This window comes from Sapajus apella, unplaced genomic scaffold (assembly GCF_009761245.1).
Source record: "Sapajus apella isolate SASKATOON/1434 unplaced genomic scaffold, GSC_monkey_1.0 scaffold36, whole genome shotgun sequence".
NCBI classification, from domain to species: Eukaryota; Metazoa; Chordata; class Mammalia; order Primates; family Cebidae; genus Sapajus; species Sapajus apella.
In genome coordinates, this window is record NW_022436976.1 from 11,048,566 (window position 1) to 11,065,910 (window position 17,345).

General features: G+C 36.4%; 1 protein-coding gene across 3 annotated transcripts in view; it reads left to right on the forward strand.

Annotated features, from left to right (window-relative positions):
- The window catches only part of SLC44A5 (solute carrier family 44 member 5), a 408,769-nt gene that overhangs the window by 345,611 nt on the left and 45,813 nt on the right, over nt 1–17,345 (forward strand). For all 3 annotated transcript variants that reach the window (XM_032296576.1, XM_032296574.1, XM_032296575.1), the window contains exons 5-9: nt 1,898–1,982; nt 10,165–10,290; nt 11,114–11,174; nt 14,487–14,610; nt 16,004–16,087. In XM_032296576.1, coding sequence (XP_032152467.1) covers nt 1,898–1,982; nt 10,165–10,290; nt 11,114–11,174; nt 14,487–14,610; nt 16,004–16,087 — 480 coding nt within the window. The remainder of the gene's footprint in view (nt 1–1,897; nt 1,983–10,164; nt 10,291–11,113; nt 11,175–14,486; nt 14,611–16,003; nt 16,088–17,345) is intronic.

Here is a 17,345-nt window from a genome sequence, read left to right on the forward strand (position 1 = left end):
TGACTCACCTCCACAGTTTGTTTTTGTTTTTGTTTTTTTGAGATGGAATTTTGCCCTGTCACCAGGCTGGAGTACAGTGGTACAATCTTGGCTCACTGCAACCTCCACCTCCCAGGTTTAAGCAATTCTCCTGCCTCAGCCTCCCAAGCAGCTGGGACTACAGATGTGTGCCACCATGCCTGGCTAATTTTTGTATTTTTAGTGGAGACAGGTTTTCACCATGTTGGCCAGGATGATTTCGATATTTTGACCTCGTAATCCACCTGCCTTGGGCTCCCAAAGTGCTGGGATTACAGGCATGAGCCGCCATGCCCAGCCACCTCCACAGTTTCTTAATGTCAGTTGAGGTACCACCAGGGAGACTCGAGCCCATTTATTGACTCCATATCCTACTGTAATGGGGTGTTTTACTGCTGACCTCTTTCTGCCTCACTGACTTTTTTTCAGTTCTCTTGTGGTCTCTTTGGGTCTCATTTCTCCCTGCTGAAATGGTCATGAAAGGCTGACTAGCAGGACTAGCAGGTCTGCCACATAAGAGATGTTCAATCGGAAACTGAGATGTTGGTCTACCCTTCTTACTGCACCTTTAGTCTCTATGAGAGATTCTTTTAGAACCCTCTATAACTTGGGATTTGGAAGAAACAACTCATCCTCTCCTCAGTGAGGATGGAAACGAAAGTTCTATTAACTGCAATCATTATTGCCAACTCCACTGTCTCTGATGCACCTCCCTCCCCACACCATTGGCTTGTGTAGACAGAAGCAGGAAGTGGGTAGAAGTGATTTAAGGATCTAGCCCTAATTTCTTGTGGAAGACTTTCTTTATCCTTAGATTTGGATCCTACTTACTGATTTTGAGTCAGTAGGAAAAGTACTGCTCAACAGCCCATTACATTTTGTGCTATGCATGTAGTCACATTAATTGGAGAATTGACAAAGAGCTAGGAAACATTCTTCCTGAATATTTAGGGGTATGTTTCTTAAGATAAGGTTTACAGAACACTGTATCTGAATCCACTGGGGAGCTTAGAAGAAAAGATACTAATTCCTGGGCCCCATATCTAAATATCTGGACTCCTGGGGGTTGGGAAAGAGTCGGGAATCAAGATTTTGAACCAACACTTCAGGTTTTACTTGGGCATGCTGAAGTTGGGCAACCACTTGCCTGAAATCCACTGCACATTACTTAGGCCCTCCCAATACCTCTGTGAAGTAGGTAGGAATAGTATTATTTTCATTTTATTGATAAGAAGATTGGGATTCAAGAGAACCATGGCTTGCTAAATGGCAGCGTAATATACCACTCGAAACTAGTGATAATAAGTATCAACCTGCCCCATTAGTCTGCTACTGGCTATAATTTTCAGCAGAGAGAAAATATAACTTAATTCATTTATGTTTTTTTGATTACCAAAGTAATATATATTCACTTTATGAAATCCACAAAAGCACAAAAATTAACTAAAATATAATCTCAACATTCAGATGTAATAAGTTGTTTCTTCATGTTATATCTGTTTTATAAAATTAAAATCAAATTATATGTTAATACTTTTTAGTAATCTGCTTCCTAAAATTGATGTATTGTGAATTTCACCATCCATTAAATATGTTCTTTAACATTATTTTCAATGTGAATGTAATGTTCTACTTTATGGGTATGCAAATCTATTTAACCAATCTCCTGTTGATGGATAGTTTGATTACTTCAACTTTTTACTACTAAAAAAATACTTTAAAGGTTGGGTATTTAAAGGAGAGGGGGAATGTATTTCAGCTGTTTAGATATAATGAAGCCAATTATTAAAGGTTATTTATCAAAAGTGTTCAGGGTCTGAAATGATATGGAACATTTCCATGGTCACTAAAAAGATTATGTTGTTTTCTTTCTTAACAGGAACAAGACCATTTTGTTTTACTTTAACCTATTACGTTGTACCAGTCCCTCCATGATGCTAAACCTACAGTGCCCTACCACACAGGTAAGGCAAAAGGTGACTCACTGATGGTGTCAGCCATTCCAAATATTCTTGGATAAAAAAATTCAGAAATTCGATTTGAGTTCTCTCTCTCTCTCTCTCTCTGTCTCTCTCTCTCTCTCTCTGTGTGTGTGTGTGTGTGTGTGTGTGTGTGTGTGTGAGAATTATAGATTTCTAGAAGATGGGAAGACATAAATCTGAGCTTATATTTGTTTACATACAATCAAAATTAAGCAGAAATTAATCATTTAGAATCACTTAGGAAGCTCGATTGTCTTGTACCACCACTTACTTTTATAAATAAATATTTGCAGCCCAGAGAAATGGAGACTTTTTTATCAAGATCAGCATTGTATTAGGAGTAAAGCTAGCTACTATAACTAATAAACCCAAGTTTTTCAGTGACTTCACACAGTAACATTTATTTTTTGACCATGTAACAGTACAAGGCAGGCGTTTGTGATCAGTCGGTACTCTCCTTTAGGGTCCTTCCATCTTAAGGGTGGCTTAAGCACTTAAGGGTGACTCTGCTATTCCTTAAATCCTCCCCATCATCTGCATCCAGCAACAAAAAGGACTTAGTGAGGATGAATAAAACACTCCTGCTCTTAAAAGCCTTGGATAAGAAGTTTTACACATTGCATTTCTACTCATATGCCACAGACACAAACTGGTTGTAAGTGGTCACACCTCTCAAAGACCTAAAGACAGAAATATCATTTGACCCAGCAATCTCCTTACTGGGTATGTACCCAAGGTAATATAAATCATTCTATTAAAAGATGCATGCATGTGTATGTTCACCGCAGCGCTATTCACAATAGCAAAGACATGGAATCAAGCTAAATGCCCATCAGTGACAGATTGGATAAAGAAAATGTGGTACATAAACACCATGGAATACTATGCAGCCATAAAAAAGAACAAGGTCATGTCTTTTGCAGAGAAATGTATGGAGCTGAAGGTCATTATCCTTAGAAAACTAAAACAAGAACAGAAAACCAAATACCACATGTTCTCACTTATAAATGAGAGCTAAATGATGAGAACATATGGACACAAAGAGGGGAACAACAGACATTGGAGCCTCTCTCAACGTGGAGGGTGGGAGGAGGAAGAAGATCAGGAAGAAAAACTAATGGATACTCAGCTTAATAACTAGCTAATGAAATAATCTGTTCAACAGACCCCCACGACACAAGTTTACCTACGTAACAAACCGGCACATGTACCTCTGAACTTAAAGTTTATAAAAAAAGAAATTTAAATGTTTCTAATCCCACAAAAAATAGGTTACACCCAGATTCAAGGAGAAGGGAATTGAGCAATGTAGGTGTGAGCTGAGCTGCCTTTTCTATATCATGCAACAAATGGAATAAGAGACACAAACCTCAATGAATTGTTAAGTGTATTTTCTGTAGTCTACCTCTCTGTCCTCTAGAACACCCTTCTTCCCGAAGGAGAACCCATAGTCTCATGTAGTACTATCTTTAACTCAAAGCCTGGGTTCTATAGATGATGCATAGTTCTCTTTATGAAGTCTTGACACTATATGTATAATGAGCAACAAGGACAGAAAAATTAGAATTACAAACTCCCATTTAGAAAAGAAGGAGTGATAAATACACAGCCATTTCTGGATCGCAGCAATGGAGAACAGTCTTTTATTCCACCTGGACTGTGTTATCTGAGAACTCCCTCATCCGTTGCTTCCTATAGCTCTTTGCTTGGCCACCTGGGGGGTAATTTTCTGTCCTTTAGCCTCCAGACCATGCGAATGCTGAGCACTGGAAAGTATGCTGTGTTGAGGGCCATATTGCTTTGAAGCTCACTTCTTGTTGTGCAAGTTTCATATCACAAATATTATTTTAACAGTGAAAGGCTTCTTAAGGCTAGCTCTTTTTAAAAAAATTTAACTTTTTTTTTTTTTTTTTTTTTTTAGCATTATTGTTACCTCAGAAACTTAGTAGTAGACTTCTGACTTTTTTTATTCTTCTTGGTTCCATGTGCCGGTAACTATACCCAAACCTGGTCCCTAGGATTAGTTTGTAAATCTGCTTTATTTCTTTGTTTCCTCATCTCCTCAAAGGCTTTTGAAATCTTACTTCTTCTGAGACTAAAGCCCACTTGGGATGTTGGTATTTTAGTTCTGTGACCACTTCTACCCACTTCCCCAAAGGCAAACCCTTGACCTTGTCAATATTAATAATTGCTCACCTTTGTAATATCAGTTTCTCTGATCATCTCAATTCCTCTGACATTTCAACTCCAATAATTCTTTTACATTACTGGCACCTGCAAACCACTGATCTTAACCTGTCCAAAGTATCGCTCAGTTCCTTCACGTTTGCATCTCCCTTCTTACCTGACTTATATTCCACAGTCCCTGAGTGAAATCACTCCCTTATACATATTCTCAATTCCATTGTTCCCTGTCCCTGGCAAAACCTGACTGTAAAGATAGCTCTTAGCCTACTCCCTGCCTGAACCCAGGCAGCTGTGTATTCTTGGAGAAAAATATGCAACAGTCATTTAAATTCAGGACCTAACTTCAAGTGGGCCATTAGTGCTGTCCCTCAACCAAACCACAGACCCTTGTCCATTCTATAGTCTACTGCCCTAGAAAACAATTTCACACCTTTTCCTCTCGCCTGGAACCTCCAAGATCTCTTTCCCAATCTCTATGCCAGCCTCTGACTTTGCTTCCTGTCTCACTGAGCAAGTACAAGCATTCAGAAGACAACTTTTAAAATCTCCACGTTGTCATCCATTTGCCCACCTATCTTCATATATGTCATATACTCATTCTGCCTTCCCTCTAGTTCCCCGTGGGTGAACTGCCTGTGCTTCTGAGACCAGGGCATCCATTTCCCACGAAATCTCATCCTCTCACATACTTAAGCACATCACTTCAGAAATGTTGTTTTTTTCTTTTATTATCATTTTTCCTTCTCTACTATTTTATCTCCATCAATATACAAAGCGTATGGGTTGATCATTAATCCTCCTCAAGTATTTCTGCAGATGTTCCCTTCTTAATGAGGCTTCCTTCACTGTTTATTCAAAATTATAATCCCACCCAGCCATTCCTCTCTCTTTCTAGTGTCCTTTCTATCATTATTTACCTGCCATCTTATACCATCTTATTCATTTCCACTTATTACCATCGTGTAATATTTTACTTATTTATTATTTGTTTCCTGTCTCCCTCTACTAGAAGAAAAATTGCTTAAGGGCAAATATTTTTATCTGTTTTGTTCACTGCTGTTATTTCTTTCACCTTAACAATTTTTCCCCTTGACCCCACATCCCCCTCCAGCTATTGGTCCATATCTATGTACCTCTTTTTTTTCAAAATTCCTCAAAAGAATAGTCTACATTCATCTATCTAAATCCTTTTCTCTCACTCCCATACAAGCTTTTATCCCTACTTCAATGTCCCCAAACAATACCATCGACTGCAACATTATTAAACTAATGGTTATTGTTAAATCCACATTTACTTGATCTAACAATAGTATTTAATCAATCTCTCCTCCTTAAAATATCTCTTTGCACCTGGCTTCCAGGTCACAACATTCTTCTATATTTTCTTCCAACTCTCTGGCTACTCCCATCAGTCTCTTTTTAATGTGTTCTATTCATCTTTCCAACATCTTTTAAACATTGCATTTCCTTCCCACAAGAAGCTTAGTCCTCTTCTAAGTTTGTATTTACTTCTTTGATGATCTCACTTGGTCTCATGGGTTTAACATCATCTACATGCTGACCTCTGAAATTTACATCTCCAAATAAATCTGCTCCCTGAGCTCCAGACCTTTCTATCCAACCACCCATACTATATCTCTACATGAATATTTAGTTGGCATCACAAATTTAATGTGTCCACAACTGAATTCCTAATCTGCGACTTTATCCCTAAAATTGTTCCCCACCCCAACGTCTTCCCTGTCTCAATTAATGCCAGCTCCAAATGCCTTGATTTCTACCTTATCTTTGATTTCTCTCTCTCTCATACCCATGTTCGAGCCCTCCTTAGGTCTCCCTCCAAAATGTACCCTGAACCAAACTATTTCTCACCACCTCTTCCTTAGTTCAAGGAGCTAATCATCTCTTTTTTAGATTAGTTCAGGGATCTCCTGACTAGTCTTTCTGCTTCTGTCCTTGCCCCCTTCCCTTTGCCATCTTTTTTCCACCCAGTAGCCAGTGTGGTCCTCTTAAATATAAATCTGATTATGTCTCTTCTTTGCTTAAATGCCCCAATAGCTTCCCAAGTTACTCATATGAAAGCCAAAGTCCTAACAATGACCTGTAAGATCCTTCACTGTCTGACCCACTCTCTGACCACATATCCTATTCTACTCCCTTTGCTCACTGCACTTGGGTCATACTGGCCATTTGTGGTCAGTATGAAAGGATCCAGGAACTCTCCTGCCTCAGACGTAGACTTTGCTGTTCTCCCTACTTAGAGAATTCTTCCTCCAGATGACCATATGTCTTGATTGCTCATCCGGTTCAAGAATTTCTGCAAATGTTACCTTCTTAGTTAGGCGTCTTTAACTATCTCTCTAAAATTAGAATCCCTCCCAGTCACTCCTTTCTCTCCCTGTAGCCTCCTTTCCAGCCTTATTTATTTATTTATCATTACATACCATCTTATTTACTACTATTTATTACCATCTTATGACAAACGTTTTACTTATTGTTTGTTATCTGTCTCCTCCTAGCAGAAGACAAATTGCTGGAGGGCAAGGATTTTTATGTGTTGTTCACTACTAATTCCATCCTCAGCACTTATAACAGGCTCAGAGTAGGGGATCAGTAAATATTTATTAAATGAATGAACAAATAAGACAATGAATATCTTCCTACTCCCAGTTTAAGAATTTTTCCTCTATACTCTACAAATGTATCGTTCCTATGATAAAACAAAATATACTTGCATATTATGCTTTTTTGTTGTTTCATGAATGATTTACTAGATCATCTTTTCTTCACAACAAATGTAGTCTTTTAACCTTCAATGTAATTCACTCTCCCAGCCACCAAATTCTAATTTGTAATTGAGTGCTAAGCCTATCTGCATTAAAGATAAAAATAGTGATACAGAACTTTATGCAAAGTGCCCTTTGTGTTACACAGAGAATCAGAACTGAGTCAGAATATATTTTAGCTGCTAATAATGCAGACTTGCATTTAGTCTTTAAGACAGTGGTGAATCTACTGATCTGAGCCATATTTTTATGCACCATATTCTTGTTAACTGCTGACATGGTCCAGACATGTGTCACAAGCACTTAAAGGAGAGACTGTGATCAATCGGCACACCCAACCTCAATGTGACCTTCATTTTGACTAATTATATGTTGATTGCTACTAATCAGCACCCTATTTGAAGTGAACAAATTGGTCTGATAGAGGAAGAAAGTAAAATGCAGTTGTATTGTTTTTTAACAGCTCATTTGTGTCTAGAATGAGAGTTGATGTGATTCCCCTTAACAAACCACGTTTTATCATTTTAATTACTTTCTTTTATGTGTTGCATACCCAGCACTTTTCTATGTGTAGTTTACATTGTTTGTGTGTGTGTGCTTTATAAATACAGAATCATTACAGTCTCAATTCAGAAGTATCTACCATCATTTAAAGCCTGTGAAAGCATTAGTGCTTTTAGTACTCACTTTTATAAATCCATTTAAGTGTAACCAGTAGAAGTAGTTCAGTTGTCTTTCAATGTCATATGAGTCAATTGTCGAAGTCTAAATGTCTGTAAAATATCTCCTAATATGTTAATGGTTTATTCAGCTTAGCTCTAATCAGAGTGAACTTTTGACATTTGCATTGATAATCATCTTAACCTTCTTCTAAAAGATGTGGGTGTGTTGCATACTGTGAATGTCCCTAAATAATTCTTCAGCTTTCTTAGAAAGATACCTATGAAGCCACTAGTATTTTCTCTAACGGTACATGCATGTGCATATGTGAGTGTGTGTGTGCATGCACGTGTGGATGAGAGACTGAGAAAGAGGAAATACAGGGGGAGGGAGGATGTGGAGATGGGTTGTTTGCCCTGCCAAAATTTCTAGGAGGAATTGGACTGCTGTTGCTTCAAGACAATATTAACTGTGAGATTTGAGGCATATGCATTTCATTATTCTCTTGCTAACTTAGCTGTAGGGCCCACACCGAATGCCTTTGTGCATACCAGGAACATAACCCAAAAGATGGAAAGGAAATGTCAGCTAAGCAGCAATGTTTTACCTAATTGCCAATGGGTTGAGCTACAGGTTGGCCAATGAGAATAATTACTAGAGCAGGGAGATGGAGCAAGTCAGGGCTGAGAATATTTCAGATGGAGGAAGTGAAAGTGATGGAGAAACTTGAAAGGGTTAGCTGCAGTTCACATGGCTTCATCTGACTTTTGTTATTTATTGCAAACAAAAGCAAAACCAATAGAGTACATCTCTTCTGATTCTGCCTTCCCTCTGTGGAGTCACTAATTGGATTTCAATGGTGGCTTCGTGGACTAGCACAGTGATCTGGTTTGGCACTGATAGGCCCCCAAAGTTTATTAATATAAAATAATTGCAAAGATGACCTGTCTGCCCACATGTAGATGGTGCTGGTAAAAGACCATACTGATGATTGATCATGGCAAATAGCCCTGATCTGTTAGTTTCTTATGGTGCTAAAACCTCAGTTACTTTTTGAGAATTGTGTTTAAGAATTCACTGGCACTAAAAATTATTAGTGGCATAAGTGTTCAATATTCAGAGAATTTTAAATTATCATTTTATTCATATTTAGGAAAGGAAGGAAGATTTTAACCCTGAATATATATGTACTACATAAGCATACTCTAAAATCATAAAGTATTTTATTAAAAGTCTATCACTGTCCCATGGTAGGGGTCACACAACCACATATCTGATAAAATGGCATAGAACTACACACATACACACACACACAAGCAAGTGTATAAAACAGGTAAGCTCTGAGTAAGGTTGGTGGCTTCTAACTGTCTTACTCTGTTTAGTGTTGCTATAAAACAAATACCTGAGGCTGGGCAATTTATAAGGAAAAGAGGTTTGTTTGGCTCATGTTTCTGCAGGTTGTACAAGAAACATGGAGCCAGCATTTGCTTCTGTTGAGGGCTTCAGCTTTCTGCCTTCCACTCGTACTGGAAGGCAAAGAGGAGCTGGCATGTGCAGAAATTACATGGCTAGTGAGAAAACAAGAGAAGATAAGGGAGGCTCCAGGCCCTTTTTAACAACCAAATCTTGAGGGAATTAATAGATTGAGAACCCACTCATCATCACAAGAACAGGGGGCATCTTCCCTCATGAACAGGACAGATTCTCCCTGAACTGTAAGTACAGGGTGGAGCTGCACCTATGAACCAGACACCTCCCATTAGGCCCCATCTTCAACAATGGGGATCAAATTTCATGAGGTATGTGGGGACAAATATCCAAACTATAGCAGTAACAATATTAATTTCCTGCTTATGATAATGTGTTATGGTTATGCAAGTTCTTACCATTGAGGGAAACAGAGTGAAAGGTATGTGAAATCCCTATTATTTCTCACAACTGCATGTTGATCTACAGTGATCTCAAAATCAAAAGTTGAAAATAAGTCTGTCACTGTATGGTATCTTGTTTTAACATAACATCAATATCAAAGAGCAAAGAGCAGAGATTGGTAACTAGTACATGAAATTTCATTTTTTACAATAAGACTAGAAAATTGATTTAGATCAGGTACAGTAGCTTACACCTATAATCCTAGCATTTTGGGAGGCTGAGATGGGCAGATCACTTGAGCTCAGGAGTTTGAGACCAGCCTGGGGAATATGGCAAAACCCCATTTCTACAAAAAATACAAAAATTAGCTGGGCATGGTGGTTCTTGCCTGTAGTCTAAGCTACTTAAGGGGTTGAAATGGGAGGATCACTTGAGCCCAGGAAGTTTGAGGCTGCAGTGAGCCATGATCATGCCACTGTCTCTAGAAAATTTAAAAAGAAATGAAGAAAAAGAGAGAGAAAGAAAATTGATTTAGGTTTCTTAGATGTAAAACAGTGCATTGCTTTTTATTGTGGTGGATAATTTATAAGCTTAACTTTATAGGTAGTTCCTGGGTGTGTTCAACTCAGTTCAGTTCTCCTCACTTTGTTCGTTCACAGATCTGTGTCTCCAAGTGCCCGGAAAAATTTTTAACCTATGTGGAAATGCAACTTTTATACACAAAAGACAAGAGCTACTGGGAAGACTACCGTCAGTTCTGTAAGACCACTGCTAAGCCTGCAAAGGTAGGTGTGTTTAATCTTAAAGCTAGAGAAGAATTTAACTTTTTTTTCAATTTCAAGTGTAACATGAGCATTTGTTACCGAACAAACTCCTGAAACTTCTAGGAAATGATTAGACACAATTTCATTAAAACACAAATGCATAAGTACTGAATGTGTACACACACCATTTATAGCACATCATTTTATAGATTTGGGGTGTTATGAAAGGCTGTTTTGTCTGGTTAATTAGCTTCTACTATTTCCTGACACCAACAAATTCTCTACTTGGATAGATTTTTACTCTAGAACTAGGAGTTAATGTCATTTGCAGTCACCATTTTGTTAATGTGATGATGAAGCTCCATAGCAACTTAGTAACAAGTAGAATTTTATTTCCAAACTCAGTTTGGTAACAACTCTTTTTAAAAACCCCAACCCCTTACCTAGGTGAGAGATAGGTAAGAAATTCTAAATCATCCTTATGTTAAATAATAGAAATGGTTTCCAAATTAGAGAAGATGCTGTTTTTCTAGAAAAAAGGAAAGAAAGAAATTAGAGACTCAGGATATGACTAAGAAAAAGATACATACCTCCAAAGGTGTGCCTTGTTTTCAAATGATCTGGTTTTATTATTGTTGGTTTGATTGAATTACAATTAGGACATTTCAGAAAGTTAAGCAACCTTGTGTGTATGTGTGATAGTCTTACAATTAATATTATTAGGAGAAGTAATTTGGAATAAGGAGATTATTATGGAGTTAAACTTTTAAAGGACATATTTAGATTGAGTATAAAGTAATCCTCACATGGCCTTTAAATGTTAACATTCTTCCTTTTATTTTAGTCTCTCACACAACTTTTACTGGATGATGATTGTCCAACAGCGATTTTTCCAAGCAAACCTTGTAAGTGGCAATTATTTTACCTTAAAAACACAGAATCTACCAAAATCCTACTTAATTAAGTTCCCATATTTCACAATTGAGGAGACTGAGGCCAAGAATGGCCCTCTGACTGGCCTAAAGTCACAGAATTGATTAGTAGAAAAGTCAAAAGTAGAGCTCATCTCTTGACTCCAACCAGGTACCTTTCCACTGGAACTCTGTGATTTTTTAAATTTTCCTTCATAAACATACAAGAAAAAGATTGAAAGTTGAAAGCTCAGTCAGATTGATCATTTGGTGCTTTAGAAGCATACATAAACACAAACAGACACACTCGTATACACCGACTCCTGATTTTAGCTGAAAACTTTGTTCAGAAATTGCCTGGGGAGTAGGGGGAGGACATATACTTGTCTTAATCACTTGAAATATTTATATATATTCAGAATTAGTCAATATTTTGTTTATTTAAAATTATAAACTATATTTAAGTAATACTTTGTTTGGACAAAATGAGGCCCAGTACTTTGGGAAGAAGGCCAAGGTGGGAGGCTTGCTTGAGTTCGAGACCAACCTCAGCAACACAGTGAAACTCTGTCTCTACAAAAGTTTTAAAAAGAAATTAGTGAGACATGGCAAGTCCCAGCTACTTGGGAGGCCAAGATGGGAGGATCACTTGAGCTGAGGAGTTGGGGCCTGTGGCTAGCTATGATTGTACCCCTGTATACAGCCTCAGTAACGGAGTGAAACGCTGTCTCTAAAAAAATAAAAATAAAAAGAAGAAAATAAAATAATCACTGAGTTTTCTTGCTTATGGATATAATCCTAATTATTAAAAAAAGCTTTAATTAAAATGTCCATCACATTTAAAGTATCAAAAAAAAAAAAAAGAAATACTGTACTGTCTAAGAGCAAAAGAATATTCAAATAAATTATAATGTATTCACTAAAGGAAACAGTTTAGAATTATTAAATACAACTATTAGAATAACATGCATGTGTATGTTATAATGTTAAATAAAATTCAAACTCTTACAAGCCATATAATGATAAACATGTATAAATTACAAACAAGCAAAAAGTTTGGAAAGATATATGCCAAAACATTAAGTAGTTGTTTTGGGGATGGTGAAACTGTGGGAAATTTCTCGCTTCTTTCTTTTTTCTCTTTATTCGTTTTCCTACAATGTGGATATTTCTTTTAAAATGGAGGAAAGGCATTAGTCATTAGAATAGATAGTCAAATACCCACTAAAGTAGCTACCACCGAACATGTCTATATGCTGCCATCACTCTTTGCTGGGTCATAAAAGACCTTGAAGCAAAGATCTAGGTCCCACAGCAATAGCACTTACCAGGAAGCTCTCAGCGACAAATGTCCGCAGCCAAAATCAATGTTATAAATTTTTACGCAAAAGGATAAAAGTAAACCATTAGTAACAAAAGACATAATAGGTATAAAAGTATAAGACATAGTCCCTGCCCTTACAAGTACAGTTTGGCTAAATCACACAGGAAAAGATGTACATTGGGGAATCAAAAATGAATAAGGCATAGTTCTTCACAGTCTAGTGAGAAAGACATTAAAGTAAACGTTGCAATCAACTTGTGTTCCTCCTAATATGAAATTAAATAGTACTCAATAGAATAGTATGCAGATAATAAAATTTGTTCATTAAAGAGTTCATAAAAGGAAATAAGTGAGAATTAAAAAAAAATAAGGGAAAACACTGCATGTTCTGTATGATTTTGACCCTCAAAAAATATTTATTGTAGAAGAAAGACTGGAAAGAAATTCCCCAAAATGTTAATATAGTTCACAGTAGGTGGAAGGACTATGTATAGTTCTATATCTTTTTTATATTCTATCCACTTTCTGAATATGTAATGAACATATTTAGTAACAGAACCTAACAGATTGGATGACATTATCCGGAAAAACATATGAAACAAGGTCAGGAGACCCTCTGGGTAGGAACACTTGTATTTAAGGAGTAGAAAGGGGTGGAGTGCACAGAAACACGGAAGGGAGGACAGGAGAGCATCTGGCCATGTAAGCCAAGAGGACAGTTTCAATACGACAAGGAGTTTCTACCATGTCAAAGGCTTGAAAAAGTTAACAAATTCGTCAGCAAATATTTACTGATTTCTACTGTGTGCCAAGCCCCGTTTTACATAATGGGTTTAAGCAGGATGAAGACTAAAACATATCTGGAGGTTTTGACAATCGAGAGGTCATTGGGACCACTGGGAGGATAATTTCCATGAAATGGTGGGGGCAAAACTCTGAACCGAGGGAGTAGAAGTAGCTGGTAAAGACTACTGTGTCATATTTACCACAGAAAGGAAGGGAAGAGCAGTAGAAAGGTGGGGCAGGTAAAGGAATCAGCCACATCTTAAGTGCAGCAGAAGCGAGAGATGAGCAGACAAGAAAATTCCTTTTTAAGCCAGGATAGTTGGGAAAGGCTTTAAAGAGACCTATTTCTTCTTTCCCCAGCTCAACTGCTTTAATATTTTCAGGTTTGAACTACATATGAGCCCATGCAAATCAGTGATTCTTCTTATAAGAAAAAAAATGTGAAAATGATCCATTTCTGATTTTCCTTATTTCTTCACTTAAAATTGGGGTTTTAAAATACTTTTAGTAATAAATTTGTAAAGAGGCAAAGACTCTAATCAAAATAAAAACATAGAAGATCAAACAGTTATTTTACTTTTCTTAAAAATCATACTAGTCTACAAAGTGTAGGCCTCTTTTGATAGCTTCAGAATTTCCATTTTCAGCTCCACTAAAAACTGCTGTAAATGAAAAAGCTGGGAGATAAATTGTTAAGAATTCACAGACAAAAATTTAGTTGTTTTAGTAGCCTGAAGTTTGAGCTGGCTTTTATTTCCCAAGGTATTATTCCCTAATCTCCAATTTTCAAGATTTTACTCAAGTAGTACCTAATATATATTTTTAACAGCAAAACTAAACTCAACCAGTAATACAAGTTAATGTGGCTTTCTACTAAAATGTGCTTGCCATGAATAATATGTATCATTGTTACTCTTTTAAAACCTAAGCTGTGCATTTTATTTATGATGACCTGATCAATATACCATGTGTAAAGTAATCAAGTTTAGAATGTAGCTTCAGAGTGTGATCATATTTGCTTTCTAGTCTTAGGACCATTAGAAAATTAGATCATCAAGTAACAGGCAATGGGCTATCTATATTGAGCAATTTGCATGTCTAGCAAGAATTTGGTTATATATATAACAAAGTTTAAGAAAGGGAGGACATTATGAAAGAAGAAGTAGAAAAGTGATTTCTATAATTTATTTTTGCAGTTCTCCAGAGATGTTTCCCTGACTTCTCTACCAAAAATGGCACTTTAACAATAGGAAGTAGCATGGTGTTTCAAGATGGAAATGGAAAGACAAGAAGTGTTATAGAACTCAGGGATGCTGCAAAGTATGTGTTTATGTTGTAATTTTCAGTTTTGATGCATTTTGTTACTGCACTCAAGACTATAAAGCTTCTATCAGTTTAAGAGTTATAGGAAACAATTATATATATATGAAATATATATATTACTATGGATTGAAGAACTTGATATATATTCATTAAGAAGAACATATAAAGGAGAAACCAGAATCAATTAGAAAGAATAATGATGTTTTTTCTTTTGCTGGAGTACAGTGGCATGATATCACGGCTCACTGCAACCTCCACCTTTCAGGATCAAGTGATTCTCCTGTCCCAGTCTCCTGACTAGCTGGGATTTTAAAAAAGAAAGAAAGAATGAATAATGATGCTTTTCAAAATTTTTAAATCTTTCATTCTCAACAGGTACAGAAGTGTAATATAAAGAAATGTATTGGTGGCATATCAAATATCTTTGTACTAAGTATAGTGCAGTAAATTTACCCTTGGCTGTACACACATGGTGCTACATGTTACTGGAAAATATATTTCCCTGTGTGCACACATAAACACATACACATGTGTACAAACATAAATGCACACCGCATATCACTGTATTGCTCAGTTATAGATAAAAATTAAAGTTATTCTATAAATGTATTTATCTTAAAAGACTTTAGCTGTATAATTAGTATAGTGTAGTTCCTGCATTTTTAGAATACAATAGCAGCATTCATGATTTTCAGAAATAAAAATCTGTGTAAAATAAATCTCAAAATAATACAAATGTGATTCCATTGATATAATGGTCAGAAACAAGCAGAGCTAAATTTATTTCCCTGTTATGCATATATAATTAGTAAAATGAAAAATAAAACTTTAGAAATTATTATCACGGAAGTCAGAATAGTGGTTACTTTGAGGAAGAGAGCGGTGTTACAGTTGGGGCACATGAAGAAGGGACTGACAATGTTGTCCTTATATGACTGTGTTCACTTTGATAATTCATCAAATTGGACACTGATTGTGAAATTTCTAGTAAGTGTTCCATCGTGCCTTACTGTCAGGATTAGGAAGGGGAATTAAAGATGATGCTCATTCTTGACTATGGGTTTTGCAAGTTAAAAACTAATCTTATCATTTAAATTCATTTCTTACAGTGAGGTTTCTGCAATATTGAGGGAAGGTTGCAAACAATGGAAAAGGATTTGCTCACCATTCTTGAAAATCATGTTCTCTTTGTGTTCAGCTATAGCTCACTTTGCAGGTTTACTGGTTACATTTTATGTATTATTGTGGCTAGGAAAATAGTCACTACTGATAGATGGTTTCTGAAAACATGCTTTCAACAGCACCTTGCAGAATCCCTTTTATCATAACAAGAACATTTCTATTTAGTGGTCATCAAAAAGTAATTGATTTTTTCTTTCTTTCAATGCAGTGGTATTAATAAACTACTTGATGCAAAGTCACTTGGATTGAAAGTCTTTGAAGACTATGTAACAACTTGGTATTGGATTCTCATGTAAGTGAAAACACATACATGTTTTTCTCCAGCCCCATTCTGATTTTATCTTTGTAGAATTCTTTCTTCAATTTTTTTGTTCTTATTCATGAATAAAAGGTTCACTCAGATCTCAGTTCCTGCCATTTTCTTTATCAGATGAGGTGTGACAGTGGAAAGATATTTGGAAATATGCTCAGTGTTGGCAGAATGTAAATTTTAATTTTATTCACGAAAGTACTAATAAAAGTATTCTTATAAAAACATACTTCAAGTCATGTGAGGCAATATCTGCAGGACTTCTGTATCTGTAATACTCTGCACTAATCATCACATGCTACCGTGGATGCAGGATCGTTTCTCAGATTCTTTTTCTAATTTGTCCCTCCCTTGACTTCGAAAGGATCGTTCTTATTTTTAACACATCCCTTCCACATAATGACTGGTATTCATCATCACCAGAAGTCATTGTAGTTATGAGAAGCTACCTAACTATGTATGTGATACATAAATATATATGTATAGATAAGGAGGGGGAGGAGATGTAACATTTTCAGACGTAAGATTCGCATTCCTAGAAAGTTAAGGAAATGTAGTCACTGCACTGGAATGGGTAAATGTGTGACAGATCTAAGACGGTCAGTACTGGCTGGCTCTTTCGTCATTCTCTAGTTCTTAAAAGCTTCTCTGGTTCCCTAATGGTCAAAGACTAAAGCTAAAGCTTTTTCAGATATTTCTGAGGCCCTTTAAAACCTGCCCAACTTAGTTTCTCCAATTTATCTCCACCCATGTTTCTCGGTTAACACTATATTCTAAACACATCAAATAACATTCCCATCCCTATACTATCAAATCCCATAAATTTGCACATTCTGTTTTCTTCCCTGGCATATGCTCTGAGTCTTGGGAAACGGTACCTCATTTTAAAAAATCAGCTTTGGTATCATGTATGAAACCTTTATTATCTTCCCCAGATATAATTACTTACTTCTTCCAACGTGTTTCTCATACCTATCACGTGTGTACATGTGTGTGTATACACACCTATAAATACACACACATGCTCATCTTCCATATAGCATCTACCATTCTGTATTTTCTTTGCCTGTCCCTTTCCCTCTGATAAAGTATGAACTCTTTACAATAAATATGTCTAACTCATCTTCGTTTCCCTAACCTCTATATGAGTACTTGAACATAGTAAACACACAAAAATATGTTAAGAAACAGCAAGAAAAACACTAGTGGGTCAAGATACGTGAATGTAACTACATGATGC